We start from the raw sequence: 17617 nt of genomic DNA on the forward strand, positions 1-17617 counted from the left end.
CTTTCTGAGAGTGGATAAGAATTTTTGGGGGGTTAGGAGGGAGGCTGTAGCTTGCAAATACATTGTTTTACTTCTGATTAAATTAACACCAACATTTTGTACATAGGAGATAACTTTCAGTACAAGGGATTTGTGATGTCTTTAAGTCAGAGAGTGTTACTTAAAGAAATACTTACTAATTCTTGGTATTTATATTTTACCCTCCTTGTGTCAGTAATTAGTAGCTTCCGTTATATATTCATGTTCTTTCAACCTTTTCCAGCTTGTGGAGCTGTAAAAGTTTTCCACTGAGGAACTTCTATTGAACTTAAAGCTTATTGATAGGTAGTTTTGGATTTTATCACTTCTCTGGAATCCCAGGGCTTTATGGGCTGTTTTGAGAACTGCCGTGTCAAATTAGCATTGTAACAGACAAAGCAAGTAAGATATTTCAACTGAGTGTTCTCACAATACTCATTTCAGAAGTGAGATATTTGTCCTGTTACTGTAATAATATGATGCTGTATTCTAACCACAATAAAATCCTTGAATGAGAAATAGCCTGTATTTTGGAGTACTTGCATCCTGTAACTGTAGAAAAACTGTATCAGGTCCATATATTTTCTTCAACAGCTTGTCAGTTGATCCTGATAAATCTTTGGACAGTTGGCTTTGTTCTGGTGATAGTAAACCAGAAAAACTAACAGAATGCATTGGGTAACAAAAGATACTAATACATTTTTATGTTGGAGGCAGTTCAGATTGTTGCAGCAGAAAATCTTCAAGCCTAGTTTTTCATGGAGGAAAACAGGAAAAATGCTTTAAAAACAACAATTAATCTTCTTTTACACATAGACTCCTGGTTCCATCTAAACTAAAGGTAGTGGTACCTCTACAGTTCAGTTTGATTAGAATTTCACTCAGTTGTAAGTGAAGAATTTGACAGCATTTTCACTGAACTCCTTAAGGAGATGCTGTGCTGTGGAGCTCTACCTTTAGGAAAATTTTGCCATGTTAAGCTTTAGTGGTTTTTGGTTTTTTGTTTTTTTTTTTTTGTTTTTTTCAGTAATGCTGTTTCTACTTTGAAGTCTGAAGTTTAATTACTGCACTCTTCACAAATAAACTTGTGTAGTGATATCTTTCCTACTGCGCACTAGACTGAAATTGTACTGATGTATTATGCTGTTAATTCTGAGGTTAATTTTCAATAATGCTCTGTGGAAAGGGGTAAATCTAATACATACACAAACCCCAGAAGTTTTCAGAACTTCTGTGAATTAACATCCTGTCCCTTCATTTATTTGATTGAATAATAATATGCATATAATAACCAGAGTATACAATTTTCTTCATTTTAATGACTGTTTTACAACCAGAGTGATCATGCTTCAAAACATGTTCTGTGCAACTTCAGATGGTCAGAGTTTTGTGAATGTGTGGGTAATTACTCTGGCTTGGGTTCTTTTGGTTTTGGTTTTGTTTTTCCCAAGCATTTCAGAATAGTATTTATCTCTTTAAGCTGTTTTTGCTCATTGAAGTTTGATTTTTAAAATGGGATGATTAAGAGCATTTTAAAGGGTTTGAACTTTGAACTCAATTGAAAAGTAGTGATTTATAAAGGCTTTTCTGTATTAAGAAACATAACCATGTTTAAAATACTATTTTCCCCATTGATTCTAGGTACAGCTGCTTTAGAAGAAGATGCTCAAATTCTTAAAGTCATTGAAGCATATTGCACAAGTGCCAAAACACGTCAAACACTAAATTCAAGTAAGTTAGAAAATACTGAAATGGACTCTGTTTCTGTCTTAATGGTGCCAAATGTTTAATATTGGATGCCAAGGACCATGGCTGGAGACTGTAATTCTTTTTGTATTTAAAAACCAAAACAACAAAACCGAACAAACCAAAAGCAACTTCTTGCCATGGCTTAAAATTGCACAAAGCCCTCACTGATTAACAAGAGATGTCTGAACTGAGTATGACAGTTAATTGGTACGCTTTTTGATAAATTTAAGAAGCTGGTAAGTAGAGAGGAGGAATGAAGAAGTAGTAATAATAATTTTGGAGGACTGTATTTCTGTCTCTTGTTCAACACAAACTTTTGCTATGGAAAAGTAACCTAGAACTATAAAAGTTACTTTCTTTTCTTGCTGCTAGTTGTTTTTAGTATTAATTACAAATTTTAATCCCATCTCATAATTTCAGGAAAAAATTGTTGTTAGATCTGTGTGTTGCTTAAAGCCATTTTTAGTTTCTCAGATCAAAACCTAGCTTATTGAAAGCCTGTAACGTGCCTCTGGGGTCCTACTTCATTTAATCCAAATCAAGGTTGCCATGTGGAGTTCCTCTGTATTGTAAGTAAAACACTGCGCAGAGCAGGGGAGTCCACCAGCATGTGTTCCTTTTACACAAGGAAGGAGAAAATGCTGTTGCGTTTGTTGCGATTTGCACAGTTTTTGCATTGTTGAATACCAATTTAATTTGGGGATCCTTGGAACACAGTATAATGGTCCTGAAGTACTTGGCTGGCTTTGCTTTTAGGAACTGCAAGAGTGGACATTATAACTTCCTCCTTGACCACTAAAGCAGTTTAAATTTGCAGTATTAATCACTGTTTACTGCTGCCCGCTGTGCTCTGTGCCCATTTTGCTTCCACACAGAAGCACTTCATACTGACAATTGAGATGTCTCAAAATGCAATTGCAAACTTAGTTCATGGATTTTCCTAATACGTGTTCATTTACTATTATCACCTTGAAAAAATCCCGCTACTTAATATGTAATGGGAATATGGCCCTTGTATTTGGCTATAGAAACCTGAAATAACCTTTTAATTTTTCTGTTTTGATGAACTGTAGGTCTCAAGGTGATAAAATCAACTACAAGTACATAATTTTTTTAAATACTAATCTATTTTGTAGCTTCTCAGTCATTACAGTAGTGTGTTTAATTGGATAAAAGGGAATGAATGTGTTCAAAATTCTGAATATATACTGTTGTTCCAAATGAAATTAAATGAGATGATTGCTGTTTAAATGTCTTGACTGAGATCTGTTATTTCCAAGGATAATGTGACAACAAATGGTTGGGAACACATTTGCACTTGCACGGTAGTGTGTGTGTGTGCAGATATAATATGGATATGTTTTTTTTTTTGCTTTTTTGCCTATTTTTTCTGTCTATGTATATTTAAGAAATATACATAGTGCTGTGGGTATCATTGCATACATCAGAAGTCAGCAGCTTTTATTTGCTCTTAATTGCAGCAAGTTCTTTTTGTTATTAATAAGCACACAGCTGCTTTGTTTGGAAAGACTAATGCTGTCATCTAAGACTTTAGATTTCAGAAGATCCGTTTGTAGGATGGAATTGGAAATGGGGAAAAAAAACTACTCATGCTGGAATTGCTTCTGTGGGAGCAGTAGTCAGTGTAGAAGAATAAAAACAGAGTTGCCTGTCATCTGTGAAGTATGCCCTTTTTTACAAACTCCTTTCATACCTTTGTGTTAATATTCTGCTTGTCCCTTCCAGCACTCATTTGGCAATTCTCTTACCTGCATTTAACCCAAAGCCCAAAGGGTACTGCTTTTGGCAATGACAGTTCAGCAGAGTTACAGCAGCAGTGCAAAGTGGTAGAGAGCAGGGCAACTTTTTTTAGTTGCTTGTGTGGGGAAGATGTGGGATTTAATTTGGGGAGACAGATGCAAATTAAAGAACAGAGTTTCACTTTCTCCTGCTTCTTATATACTGAAGCTATTTTGCACTTCCGCTCCAAATGAAATCTTTTTGCAGTATCTTGTGTATGTGGCTTGTAGCATGGTCACTTACATGGTCTTTGAATATTGCCAAACTCTTAAAACCAGAAAAATACAAACCTTACCTATCTTTGACCAACTGCTTCAGACATCTTAAAGTATTTAATTGGGAAGATAAATTCAGATAGAGGCATTAGGAAGATGTATGTGAGGGACTGGATAGACCAGGCTGTGTTGCTGTTAGCCTCTTGGCCCTGTCTTTCTGTGAGTGAATTTACTACATGTTTAAACAAATAACAAGGGCTTCGGGCACAGAAAAGTTGTACTTTGACAGTCCTCTTAATTGGGTGCAAGATGTTGCTGCTGATTTAGAAAGTGAGCAGCCCTGCTCTGCATGAGAACCTTTGCTTCTTCCCCTGCATTTTCCTCTTTACAGTAGTGACACAAGCATTCTGTGGCTGTGTTGTGAGCTGGTGGGGAAATGACCTGCTTGAAAAAGCATCTTTTGTAGGGTTAGTTTTCCTCTGAAGCACTTCCCCAGCCTGACTCACCAAGCAGCTGTACAAGTGACTGTGTCATTGCAAGAGAGGGAAAGGATGGAGATACAGATGTGTGATGGGGAAAGGGTTGCTGCTTTTCACATCAGTGCTGGATCATGCTGGCTTACTATGTTTATTGCTCTGTACCCAGTCAAATCCCCCAGATCAGCTCTGACTCCATACTTCAAAGGAACCTAACTCCCTCTTCCAAAAAATCTACTTTGATATAAGATTTCGGTTATTCAAAATTCTCTTAGTATATTGTAACAGTTCAAACATTATGCTGAGTGTAATTTATACTTAAAGCCCAAACAAATTATTTTAAAAAAAAAAAAGAAAGAACAAACTTTGCCTTTTTAACAATATTTTCTCTTTTCCTTCTCTTCCCATCACCTTTTTGCTTTTATTTCATGTGTTTGGTTGTGGCTATTCCTTACGTTTTCCTCCTCATCCCACCTCTGCCTATCCACATCCACCATTTCATTTCACCTATACATCCTTAGCATGGCAAGGCACTGACCTGATGCATAATCACGTCTTGGCTGATGATGACCAATCAAGTCTAGACTCCTTGGGTCGTCGCAGTAGTCTTTCTCGTTTGGAGCCTTCAGACCTCTCAGAAGACTCTGACTATGACAGTATATGGACAGCCCATAGTTACAGAATGGGGTCTACATCTCGTAAGAGCTGTTGCTCATATATCTCTCACCAGAACTAATGCACTTCTGAGCTTTTTCTTAACAAATGCTTGTTGTATCACAGCCTGCTTTTCTTAGATGTTTTCTTGCTGTTCCTTGTCTCTTTAATGTGATATTTTAACAACTTCTGAGGGAGCTTCTGAAACTTCAGTTATACCTGGTGGAAGGCTCTTGCCAATTCAAAACGCGTACAAAAAAGTCATTCTAAAAAGTGTATATATCCTGTTAAGGATGATATTTCTTGAGGGCTTTTTTAACTGACAGATGTTAATTTGTAGCTCTGAATGGTCTTTTTTTTCCCTTTTTTTTCTTTTGACTTGGTCAGTGTAGCAACAGGTCCTTTCTTTTCTTTTGGATACAGCACGTTTTTGTATTTTGTACTGAAACCATACTGGTTTGTGAGCTGAGTGCCAGCGATATGGAGATGCCTTAGCGGTAGTGGTTGGGTTTTCTACATATTACTAACAAAATACAAGGCTGGTAGAGTAAGAAAAATGCAGCTTAAAAATATGCAGTACAAGAGCTGTAAAATCATTCAGATATTCGCTTATCTGGCCCATTTGTTTGGAAGAGAATTTGCTAATCCATAAAAAACCTCTGTTTTTATACTGCTGTCTTTTCCTCATTGCTTAAACATTTATATGAAGGACCGCACTTCTCTCCCCAACCCCACTCTGGCAGTTGTCATGAAAACCCAGCAGTCCATGCTCATTACATGCAGTGTTTTGATAATCTCATGTTACCTACGGTCATACTGTCACTTTACTGTATGCAGTAGTGTGGCAGAAAACAGGGTCTAGATGTTTACTTGCCTGTTAAAATACACAGCTGTCAACTCTCAATTGACCATTCTTCTTGAAAAGACGAGATGAAAATGGTTCCCCTGATGGAGGCTCGAGTGTTCAGCAACTGAAACTCTAGGTACAACTACAATCATATCGGCTTGTTTGAAGTTCTGAATAATAGAATGCTTGGCTTTTGGGTTGTACTGTTTGGAGCATGTCCGTGACAGATTTTATTGTGTCTTGTAACTTATCTCACAAGCAGGTTTGTTTGCAGCAGCAGCTCTTCACTTACAGCAGTGTTGGCTTTTCAGAGAGCTGTGACTTGCTGTGCACAGCTGAAGGTCTCAGACCTGCACCTAGGGCACTGCTGGTGTGAAGTGTGTGTGTTCCTTCTTGTAGATAACATAACTGGCATCAAAACAAAAATGATGTGTTTTCTAAGTCTTTTTTTTTTTTAGCATTAGGGAAAAGCATGTGATTGAAAGACAGTTACTAATTTTCAGCAGGGTTCTCCAATGCAAGTCCTTTACCCCTTTTTCAAGTAAGCATGTTATCCAGTGTTAAGGTATGGACAAGTTCAGAATAATCATGATGCAGTTAACTGCTGCCTGGCAACTTGATCACACTGTTTAAGAAGTAATCTATGCCTTTCTGCAGGTTACAAGATCAGAAAGTTAGCAATTGCTAGACATGCATGATTCCAGAAAGGTGGCCAGTGTGGAGAAGCTATTTCAAAGCAGTTCACATCTGCATACTTGCATTCAGTCTTGTTTGATCACCTGCTTTATCCTCTCTCACTGTTGTTGGCTTTCAAAAATGTGACTAAGTGCTTACCGAGGAGGGTTTTCAGGGGTACGTTTTCCTGCTACACATATAGTAACGTAATGACCAGGAACTTGTGTGCTGAGATTTTTCAAAGTGGAGGAGTGTTGCTTAGAGAAATAAGTACGTGTGCTCCATACCATTCCACAGCGCATTTGTAACCCACTTCACTCTCCTCTTCCTTTCAGTTTTTGATTTTTTTTTTAACATATACAGAAAGTATGGATTGTTCTTTTTTCCTGTTTCTTAAGCTGTGGTGTTCTAGTTGAATAATGTTTTTTGCATTGGATAAACAATAATTCTTTTATGTCTGTTTCATGTTATATAGTGTAAATATGAGTTTGTAATACAGTTGTTGCACTTGAATTTTCCTTATCACACAGAATGTGTTGTTACCCAGATTGAAGATTTTATTGAATTCTCTATGCACCAAAGCTTTGACAGTTTACCACCATTAATTATTGTAGCATTTAAGTCATTAACTATTACTATAATTAGGATTTTGTATCCTCATATTAACATGACCACACATTTAAAATCATTCTTTGTCTTCAGCGTTACAGGTCATAAGCTATTGTGAACTAATCAGGAGTATTAATACAAAATTCTTTAAAAAAAAAGCACAAAAAAAGATTAAAAAAAGGCAAATGTGGAAATGGTGGTATTCAGTCCAAAGGTTCAGTGTTTCTATTTTTGTGGAACTTTAGTCATGGTAATAATAGTACCTTATGTTTATGCAATTCTGTAAATTATATGTGTACAGTTACAAATACACTGGAAGGATGGAGAATCTGAATTGGAAGGTAGGTTGAAGCCATTGTCAGCCCCTCTTCACATGGTTTATGCAGTGTTTCCATAAATTAGTATTTGCCATAAATTGAAACCAATATTAACTGGGTGTTTTGCATAATCTTGCCAAAACACAGTAATGTGTATATAGTGACGTAAAACATAGAAAGAATAATATATATTGTGCATTTCACTTGTGAATGGGAGAAGCCATCTTAGTAGGTAACTGCCTTTTGAAAATACAAAATGGATGTATATCTGAATGTTGCATTGTACTGTACAGTATGCATATTGTTTGTGGTTGCATATATCGATTAAGTGTTTTGTTTTATATAAAAAGGACATCTGTTATGTACAGTTGAAATAAATTTTGCATTTGCTAGACTGTGACTTTAATATTCAGTTATTACACAGGGGGAAAGGACAGCGTAACTTGTAACTTAACACTTTTCCTCTTCTCCCCATGCTTCTTTTCTCTCCCTCCCTTCTTCCTGGAGGAATCAAATGCTGAAGTGAAAGCTTTTTTGACATAAGCGTGTAATATTTATTTACTGTAGTTGACAACTACAGGAAATTGAATGTAATGTGAAGTATGTATCCTTCTGTGTCTTCTTTTTCCTTTCCTTTTATTAAATTACAATTCAGAGATGTTGCCATCTATAGAATATTCTTCTGTTGCCTCCCTCTCCCCTTAATTGGTTTAATTCCTTTTTCATTTTTTGAATTGGTGTATTCTTGGTAAAGGCATGGGCTGAATTATTGAAAAACTTCAAATCTACTTCTGTAGGTCCTGTTACTAGAGAGAAACTTTATAAATGTGATCTCGGTTTCTATAACCTCATGTACTTTGAAGGTTTCATATTACAATATGTTTCTCTTTAAAACAGGTGTTATCTTCAGTGTTTGTATATAAAAGATGGCACATATATAAGTGAATTTAAAGAAAATTATAACCTAATATACTAAAATGTTTACATCAGAATAAATGAAGTAATCTGCTTCTATTAAAAAGTCATAGCATTTTTTTGGCTATGATTGTAGCAACTCTAGGTTTAGCCCTGCAGCCCTGTAGCTGGATTCTTTTTTTTTTTTTTTTTTTTTTTGTTTAGTGAAATATAGGAAGTTTTTAGTGGAATAGCTCTTTCCAGATGTTGTCTTAAAAATACCCCACTTCTTCAGATGGCGTCTGTCTTTCAAACTCTTCACTCTGTTCTTATGGTGAACACTTACATATGGAGTTGTATGTGCTTCAGTCCAAATTAATTCTTTTTATTTTACTTGTCAAAACATGTTGCTGTAGACTGCATAGATCTGTCATTTCAGTCACGTCTGTTTTTTTCCTGTTTGTGTATTGCTATTAGTTAATAAAGCAAGGAAACAAACAAAAACAACCCAAACCAAGCAAAACCAATCCAAATAACTTTATGCCCAAACCTTTTTTGTTACTCCCAAGAATTTGCAGACAACGGTGCATTTTATACAGTGAATTTAAGTTTAACCTGATGGTTGGATTCTGGTTTGGTTTCCTTTGTACAAAGATATGAAAGGGGCTCCCTTTTGACTTTGGCAGATCTGTAGCAGGAAGGATTTTTTCCCCCAGCGTTTCAATCACAATGTATATGGATTTTGCAAGCACCATTTTTAGGATTTTTCATACTAGGACTTCATCAAAGAGTCATTGAGAAAGAGAAGGTTAATTTGACATTTCTGCTCATCTACTTTAACGTCTTTAATATAATTAATGCAATGAAATGCAAAGGTTTAAATTACAAGTAATTGGTTTTGTTTTGTTTCGTTTTTTTTTTTTTCTTAACACTTGCTTCTCCAGGAAATTTCCATGTCCGTACATACCAGTAGCTAATGGTACATCTGTGCACTTGTGTATGCATGTATTTATCAGTGGCAAGTCAGATTTCTGTCTTTGAAGCTCAAGCAAATAATTTCAGAGCTTCTTAGCTTGTGAAGAGAGCCTAGTAAAGTGAAAACCAGAACTGTGCATTTACAAGTACTATTTCTAATTTTTGACCTTTATTGTGCCTTGTTCCCCTCCTAACCTCTCCTAATCACTAGTAAGGAATGAAAAAGTGAAGAAAACAGCAATACTTAAAAGGTGTGCAACAGAATCACTGGTGATGGTCTCAGATTATGCCATGCATTTCTTTATATTAACCACCATCACCATACATCTAACTTCCATAGCTTGAATTAGGACCCTCACAGTTGCTGGAAGAATGTACACTCTTTGTGAAAGTACCTCGGTTGAGCGTTTTCCATATGGCCGGTTGGAGGAAGGAACCCTTGTCTTGATTGACTGGGACTGGCTTTTCACTGAGGCCCTGAGGTTAGCTGCTTTAAGAAGGCTATGTGAATAGCCACCTCCATTTTACTCTTGGCATAAATGGTTCCTGGACAGACAAGGTCTTTGAACATAGGCAGAGACTTAATATCTGGTTAAAGCAAAAAGGTAGCTGAATGTCATCCCCCTTTTCATTCTGCTTCCCTCCTGTCTGGTGTGTTAAGATGTGTGCAAAACTTCTGAACTCTCTTTACATGTGTCTGCTTAATGCTTCAGAACAAAGGACCAGATTAATTACCAATACAGCTCCTGAAGCCTGGCTTCTGTCTGGAACCAGCATGGCATCATATCAACCATTTTTCTTAAGATGTCACATTCCCTTTGGAGGAGAGTGATTAAAAAGCTGGGGTTGTGCAGTTAGGCCTCCGAAGTTGCTGAGAACCTCTGTGGCATTCAGTCTGTTCTCTAGTTTCTTCTCTCTGTGGTATTAAGACTCCAGGGCTAGGAGTTATGTTCTACTGATTCCAGACAGATAGAAAGTGAACTTCTGTCGTGAAGTCTTTCAGCCACATAAATATCCAAATGGGTTTCAGCTTTGATTTTTTTCCAGAAATGCTCAGAATTGCTTGCTGGTTTGGCTGATGGATTAGTCTGGCAAGGGGATCTGGACACTGGAAGCTAAAGCAGGGGACTGTTACTCACAGGCCTGTTCTTGTATCTCAGGTGTTGAATGACATTGCACAGTGGGTATTGCTAAGGTCTCTAGCCCTGGTCTGAATGCCAGATGGGCTGTGCTATTATTTGCTTTACTCTGGAGGCTAAGTTTGCTAAACCAATAATTAAAGGTATGGTATTGGCAAAAAAGCATTGTAGTTCTTTATTCTCCATTCTAGGATTGGGAGGTAGTAATATTGAATAAAGATATGTTTATTTCCTTGATGGAATTTAATTGATGGAAACTTCTTTGAATCTTGATTGTAGTGGTCAGTTGTTTTGCCTTAAATACACACCAGACTTCTAAATTGTGTGGGACCATTTTTCCAATACCATGGATTTAGGAGTTCCCCACTGAAAAGTTACAGCCACCTCAGCCTTAGCTTTTGTCTGCTAATCTTGAAGTAATTGTCTGGGTTTGCCAAACAACATCTTTTCTCATCCACCTTAATTATCCCAACACCCTACAAGAAGAGGAAAAGGAAGCAAAATTAAACCTTGTTTTGTACAGCTTTTGGAGGTATTTTTTTAACTAGTACATTTGGTTGTATTTTCTCAATGTGATTGAGAGCCAGGGTTGCTGGAGGTCAATTTAAATGTTGTCTGTTGGCCTGTTTGATTTGGAATGAGAGAGTCATGTCTTGAAATAAAATTCAGCATTGAAACTTGGACACTTAGAAATGAGGAATAGCAGACAGAGCAAACTGAGGTAACTTTCGATTCTTCTGTCTGCCTTCGTAAGAATGTGGAATACATCTCAAAGAGGTGCCTAGGATTATCTAAGTTGCAGGAACTTTCTCCCATTCTTTTAGTACAACTCTGTGTGAAATACCCACTGTGCTAGAACACAACACTCTCTTGTGTCCTAAAGCTGTAGCTTGTAAACTTTCTGGAGACAATGGTCACATAGAGAATAGACAAAGAACCAGGTAGAGACACAAAGTATGGTTTAGGGAGTATTGCCGAGTGCTGGTAATGAGGTGACTCTCAGGTTCCGTGTAGAGAGATAATTGTCAAAAAACGTGTCTCAAAAAAAAAAAAGGAAAAAACTTCTGGCATAATTGATGCAGAAAAGCAGGGCAGTGAAGTAGCTTTCCTACTCATCTGATGACAGGGTCCTTTGTTGCAGAATTGATGGACTGTGTGTTTGTACCTTTGATACTTAGGAAGTGCTGTGGGGTGTCAGGGAGAAAATCCACAACAAACAAACCCACCAAAACTCATAAAAGGCAAACCAAGATAAAAGGAGGGGAGAGGAGGTGGATAAGGACAAGCTGTAAGAGCAGTGAGGGTTCTGAGAAAAAAGTTGTATGACTGAGGGTATTGGAGCAATGAAGGTGAGAGTGAAACTTGTGGTATCCTGAATTCCACAGTACTTTGTTTTGTAGCACAGGAAGGTCAGTGTTCACAGCAGCAGTTCTGCATTGTGTAAGCGTGTACATGTGCTCTGTGGTCTCCTTGTGTATAATGTTGGTGAACACAGTTTTTAATGAAACTTCATTTTATGTCTCAGTAGTACTAAGTGTTCTCTTAGCACTATGCTGTACATATGTCAAGATGCGCTTGGTGCAGACATCTGTTTTACATGCGTGTGTGTATACAACTGTACAGCTGAGACTTTTTTTAAAGCTGTCTACTCCATGCTATTTCTGCTTCTCAAGGACCTATGTTACTCTGACCATGCAAAGGTGTTTGAACGCAACTCTATACAGTGTTAAATATAATACACAGCTCCACTTGGTTGAAGGGAGTCATGAGTGAGAAACACGCAGCACTTCTCTCCCTTTGGTCAGTGCTGGGCTGAGTTCTCCATGTTGGTACAAAGACCCAAAATGGTAGCAGCTGCTGCCAGCTAATTCCTGAAATAACATTTAGCTCTGTGTTGTGTGTTACCTCCCAGGCTAATAAAGCAGAGTGGTGACCAGTTAACTGAAATAAACATAAGACAACTTTTTACGATTAGAGATAGATAAGTGCAAACAGGGAAATGTCCTTGAGCTCCATACAGAGTTTGGGTGTGCTTGTTTTATAGGTTGTTCTTAGAAAATGAGTGGGAATGGAAGGGTATTAACGTTTAAAGATTTCTTCATTCTATAAAGATGAGCAGCTTTCAAGGACAAGATTCTGTTCTCAAATCTGCAGTTATCTGCTATTATTCCATAAAATTTTGACCATCTCATACTGATATGTTAGATCTTTACTGCCAGCTTAAGAAAACAGTTTTCTTTATTAAAGGATGTTTGTCATTGTTTGCTGAAATAGTTGAAATAGCTTAACACATATTACTAAACTACAGTCCCTACAAGCTCTTTGTTCAGAACTCCAGACTACAGCTGTTAGGGAAGTTAGTATTTTTCAATGAGCTTTATTTCTTTCATTTTTTGTGTGTTTAGGTTATGTTTTTTATCATAACCATAAAAACCCAGGCAAACAAAACACTTATCACAAAGCAGCTGTTCCACAAGAGCTAAATAATTTCTCCTGACAGGCGTGTAGCCTGTAGTACCTAGTTATCAGCTCAGACTGTACTAGACAGTAGACATTCCTGGTTAATGAAAATTCATCACAATGAACCGGTAGGCAAGTGTACCCTGCTTGTTAGAACTGATATCTTTGTTAAAATAAGAATTTTAATGTCTTATCTGCTGTGCTTCAATTCTGAACAAATACTTAGACAGCAATTTACTTACAGATCTTTTTTAAAAAAAAACTTGTGATTTGTTGCAGCCTAATTAAATAACATTTATAGGATGCATACCTTGTGTATGTATGAATCTCTGCACATCTCTGAGCTGTAGATTTTTCTATTCAGAGCTACCTTCTTAGAATCTGTATGTTTTATCTTGATCTTATAAATTATAATTAGTGTGGAAAATACTTTGAAGAGGTTGGAATGTTTTGAGGTTTTGGCAAACCATTAATTGCTTTTAAAAGCATTAAACACAAAGTATGTATTGCACTGGGTAGGAATTTATAATAGGACTAAAAGGCTATCTGTAAGTGTACGTGTATGTATATGTGTGTGCACACACAAGTGTATTCTTCACAGTGTTTCAGGGAAAAGGGTTTTTAACTTTTTGTTCCTTCCATCACTATCATTTGATACCACAGTTCTGCTCCTTACCTATAGAGTAACCGGTTGAGAGTGGAATTACTTCTTGGATTTGTATCAGCGTGAGATCAGAATCTGTCCTTGAGGCTTGAATTGCTATTGCTTAAACACATCTATCTCTTTGAGTCAGCTATGGTGAATATTTCTACTGATAGTTGAATTGTGCCCTGTTTGTTGAACAGCGTAGCATCCTCATCAATGACAGATGTGACAATGGCAGCAGCAGAATAGTAATATCAGACAATTTTTTTGTTGTTGTTGCAAGGCTGTGGTTTCAAATGTAGAAAAATGTGTCGGTAACTTGTGTGTGTGGAGGGAAGGAGAAAATGGAAAGTGATGCACCTTGGTCATGCGGGTGTATCATGCAGTGTATGAAATAATTATCTTTAAAATGCCCCAGCAGTATTTGTGAATTGCTCATTATGTAATTTATTTTTACAACAGGTTCCCGTAAAGAATCAGCTCCTCAAGTCCTGCTTCCAGAAGAAGAAAAAATTATTGTAGAAGAAACTAAAAGTAATGGTCAGACTGTTATAGAAGAGAAGTAAGAGAACATTTAATGAATGGTGGATTAAACTAGTAAACTTTGCACTTTTCTTCCTCCTCTCATCTCCCATTATAGTAGTGTGTGTATTGGTATATTTGTTGTAGGGAACAGAGCAGTTTGGAGTATGCTGCCAGTCTTTTAAGTGCAGTTGGCCTTCATTTAAGTTCTTGTAGTCTGGTTTCTTTTTATATGCTATGCTGCTTATTCCTTTTGTGCCAAGAAGTGATATATTTCATCTGTAAATAATTTTTCAAATGCTGTTGGATTTCAATATTAAAATGGTGTCACCTAGTTAGTGCATGGCATCATTCTAATTTTTTGGGGTAAGTTGTATGGTGGAAATGAAATACAGTTCTTTTACATAAAGCTGTACTTCAGAGACCAGTATAGATCTATATGTGCTTGAGAGGTATATCTTGTCACAAGCTGGTAACAGGTCCTTATCTTTCTTAATATAAATCAAGATAAGAGACCTTTTTTAACACAGGTTTAAAATCAGCTGCTGGCTGTGGGGTTTTAATGCATTTCATTTTAGTTTTGTCTAATAATAGATTTAAATGTATATTTCTGAAAACTGTTATAACAGATCATCCTCTTTTTTTCATTTTAGAAGCCTTGTTGACACAGTATATGCATTAAAGGATGAAGTACAGGAGTTAAGACAGGTTGGTAGCTTGCTACAATTATAGCAACAGGGAGAATGGAAAGATGTAAAGCTTATTACAAAAATAAATGTCTTAAGTTATTGACTTTGACAAGAATGAACTTGAATTTTGGACTAGATTCACGTTTAAAAGTAAAACATATCAATTTGACAAAAAGCACCCTTTATTGTAGTTGCTATCAGTTCTTGAAGCAGCAGCCTTTGAGAATAGCATTAAGTATCTTCTCTCTGAGGTGACTTACTAAGTTCAGTTGCATTTATGCTTGAGTGTTACAGCTTATGAAATGTTGAAAACGTTAAGCAAATTCAGATCTGCTGTATCACCAGCAAAATAAACTCGTAGAGAAATAGCATTTGCTCTAGAATGTATCATTTCAGTAATATAAATGTCTGGATCTATTTAGGTCTTTCAGTAACCTGAACACTTCTTACAAATCAGTTCTTAAAACCTGTTTTCCAGAGATTGAGAGTCCTTTTCAGTGTTTTATCACATGACCTTTTTTAAATGAGAGCTTCAGGGTAGCTTAGGGTGCTGCTTTGTCACATGGGGAAATTATGGAGGATCTCACCTGAGTTGCTGGTATGGAAGTTGTAGCTGATGTTTTAAGCTTGTTTTAAGTATCCAAATTAGGTGTTTAAAAATTATCTTTTTTTTTTGTCAGGACACAGAAACTGTTCAAACCATGTTAGTGTTGCTTATAATGCGTAGGCTAAAAGGCACTGAATTATACTCACTTTCCAGTGTGTATGAATTTGCTAACTGATCTTAACAGTTCTGACTTAAGAAGATGGATAAGATCTCCCATGTTAATGTAAAATAAATTTGTATTCAAATTACTCTAGGTTTTTTGCTATAAACATGAATCCAATTTCTTTGTCCATCAGTAAGTGTGCCCACTGTTTCCAAGGGCATTGTGCATGTTCCTTGAAATAGGACAGTTGTCTTGAATACCTAAATTCTGCTGTTTTCAACATGTAAAGCATGTATATCCCGGGTTTAATGCACATTTGAGTCTTTTAAAAAATACACTTCATGTAGTACAAGCAGCAGTAGTAACCCACTGGTATTCTTGTGGCCTAGTTGTGTTTGCACAGAAGATAAATATGCTGCCTCACTGAGGCCCCACCAATGTCTGTGTGACCATAAACAAAAAGTCACCTTGTCCTGACCCTCAAGCAGCAGCTCTCTTTTTCTGATGCCTTTCCAAATAGATGGTGTCTTCAGAATCTCACATCTTTCAAAGCCAAAACCTATTAAAGACTGAGTTAATTTATCAGGAATATCAGCTTTGAGGCAGTTATTAGCCTGTTGCTGTTATGTTGCTAATTGGAGAGGTGGCAGAAAAAAATATGCAATCTGGGAAGGTCCCAAGTGACCAAAGGCTTTATGGATAAAGGCACTCTGGGAGTACATAGTGCACTAGTTGTGTGCAGGCAAAGTGGAATCCCTCCTGTTGCAGCTTCTGTAGGTTATTAATAGCTGTTTCTCCATAGGCACCACACTTGAAATAGTGCAGTGCTGAATTGGTGCTGAATAGATACATAAATGAAAAGAAATTAATTCTGTACCCATGAGAAAATAAAGAAATTTGAGTTTCTCAATAGACTTGAGGAGGGAATGGAGTTAATGAGGTGGCTGTTGTTGATCTAGAAATGTCTGTAAATGACAGCTAACAGGAGTTCAGTGGGACCCCTGGATTGCAGACATGTGCTTGTTAAAAACCCATCTTGTTGTCTTGGGGCCTTAATATAAGGTTGTCTTGTCATCTGGTTGGTTCCTTACTGTTGCCAGCATCACCTTGGCCTGTGCAGGATTAAACAATGTAAGCATTACTGTGGTTTGGTTAGTGACATACTTATGGTCCTGTTGTTCAGGGTATTTCAGTATTACCCAGTGGCATTAAATACTGAGAACTGACTTAATATACATATTAGTATACATGTAAATACACATGTAAAGTGGTGGTGTTCCCTGAAATTCTGGCTCCTCTTAGACTGCTGGTAGTCATCTCCCTAGTTTAAAATTGAGTCACAAAATACTTCCCAGAGAACATAATGGTTTTCAAGATACTTCATCAACTATTCACTTTCCTAATGAAGCAAGTTAATTTGCATTAAGTTTTAAGAAGCTTTTTCTGGGATTGCAAAACTAGTTATAATCACAGGAGGCTCTCAGAGGAGATATTTATTCTACTAATTGCTCCATTTCCCTTTTCCATTAGCAACAAATATATTCTACCCTTCATTGATCAGGTTTGAGCAAAAGAATTCAAGATTATTGGCCATCTGTTACTAGCACCTGCATTATAAAGGACCCCTTAGTATAAACAGAAAATAGCTCAGTTTCCATTTGATGGTTTTAGTTGTGTTGTGTGAAGTAACTCTGTGTAACTTGTGAAATTTTAATCGAAGGCTTTGCTTTTGAACAGCTAATAGCAGTCTTACTGAGAAGAGTCTTCAGAATTTATAATTGACAGTGTATGTGTGGTCAGAAAACAGCTGTTAAAAACCAACCAAAACCAAGCCAGTAATATTTCTGTTCTATTAAACAGGATAACAAGAAGATGAAGAAATCATTAGAAGAAGAACAAAGAGCTCGCAAGGACTTGGAGAAGCTTGTTAGAAAAGTTCTAAAGAACATGAACGATCCATCTTGGGATGAAACCAACTTATAACTATTTTTTTTGCCTTTTTCCTTCTTCCCTCTCTCCCCTCCCCCCCCCCCCCCCCCCCCACTCCCCACCCCTTTTCCTTTCTATTGAAAGACCAGTTGTAAAGCTGAGCTGGGAAGCCTTCTGACATTAGTCAGTGTTGCATCAAGAGCACTACAAAACAGGATTTAACTGGATCTAGTGATTTCTTGCTCTGAACATACAGAAACAGTCAAGCCATTTACTGAAGCAATCTATGCTTT

At 36.9% G+C, this 17617-nt stretch overlaps 1 protein-coding gene across 3 annotated transcripts in view; it reads left to right on the top strand.

Moving 5' to 3' along the window:
• ARHGEF7 (Rho guanine nucleotide exchange factor 7) overlaps nucleotides 1-17411 on the top strand; it is a 118941-nt gene extending 101530 nt beyond the window's left edge. For 2 of the 3 annotated variants that reach the window (XM_031046126.1, XM_031046125.1), the window contains 4 exons: nucleotides 1660-1749; nucleotides 13937-14036; nucleotides 14650-14704; nucleotides 17256-17378. In XM_031046126.1, the coding sequence (XP_030901986.1) occupies nucleotides 1660-1749; nucleotides 13937-14036; nucleotides 14650-14704; nucleotides 17256-17378 (368 nt within the window). Of the gene's footprint in view, nucleotides 1-1659; nucleotides 1750-13936; nucleotides 14037-14649; nucleotides 14705-17255 lie in introns of all 3 variants that reach the window. The other variant, XM_031046124.1, reaches the window with a different exon arrangement.
• Nucleotides 17412-17617: the final 206 nt, after the last annotated feature.

This window comes from Melopsittacus undulatus, chromosome 2 (assembly GCF_012275295.1).
Source record: "Melopsittacus undulatus isolate bMelUnd1 chromosome 2, bMelUnd1.mat.Z, whole genome shotgun sequence".
Lineage (NCBI taxonomy): Eukaryota > Metazoa > Chordata > Aves > Psittaciformes > Psittaculidae > Melopsittacus > Melopsittacus undulatus.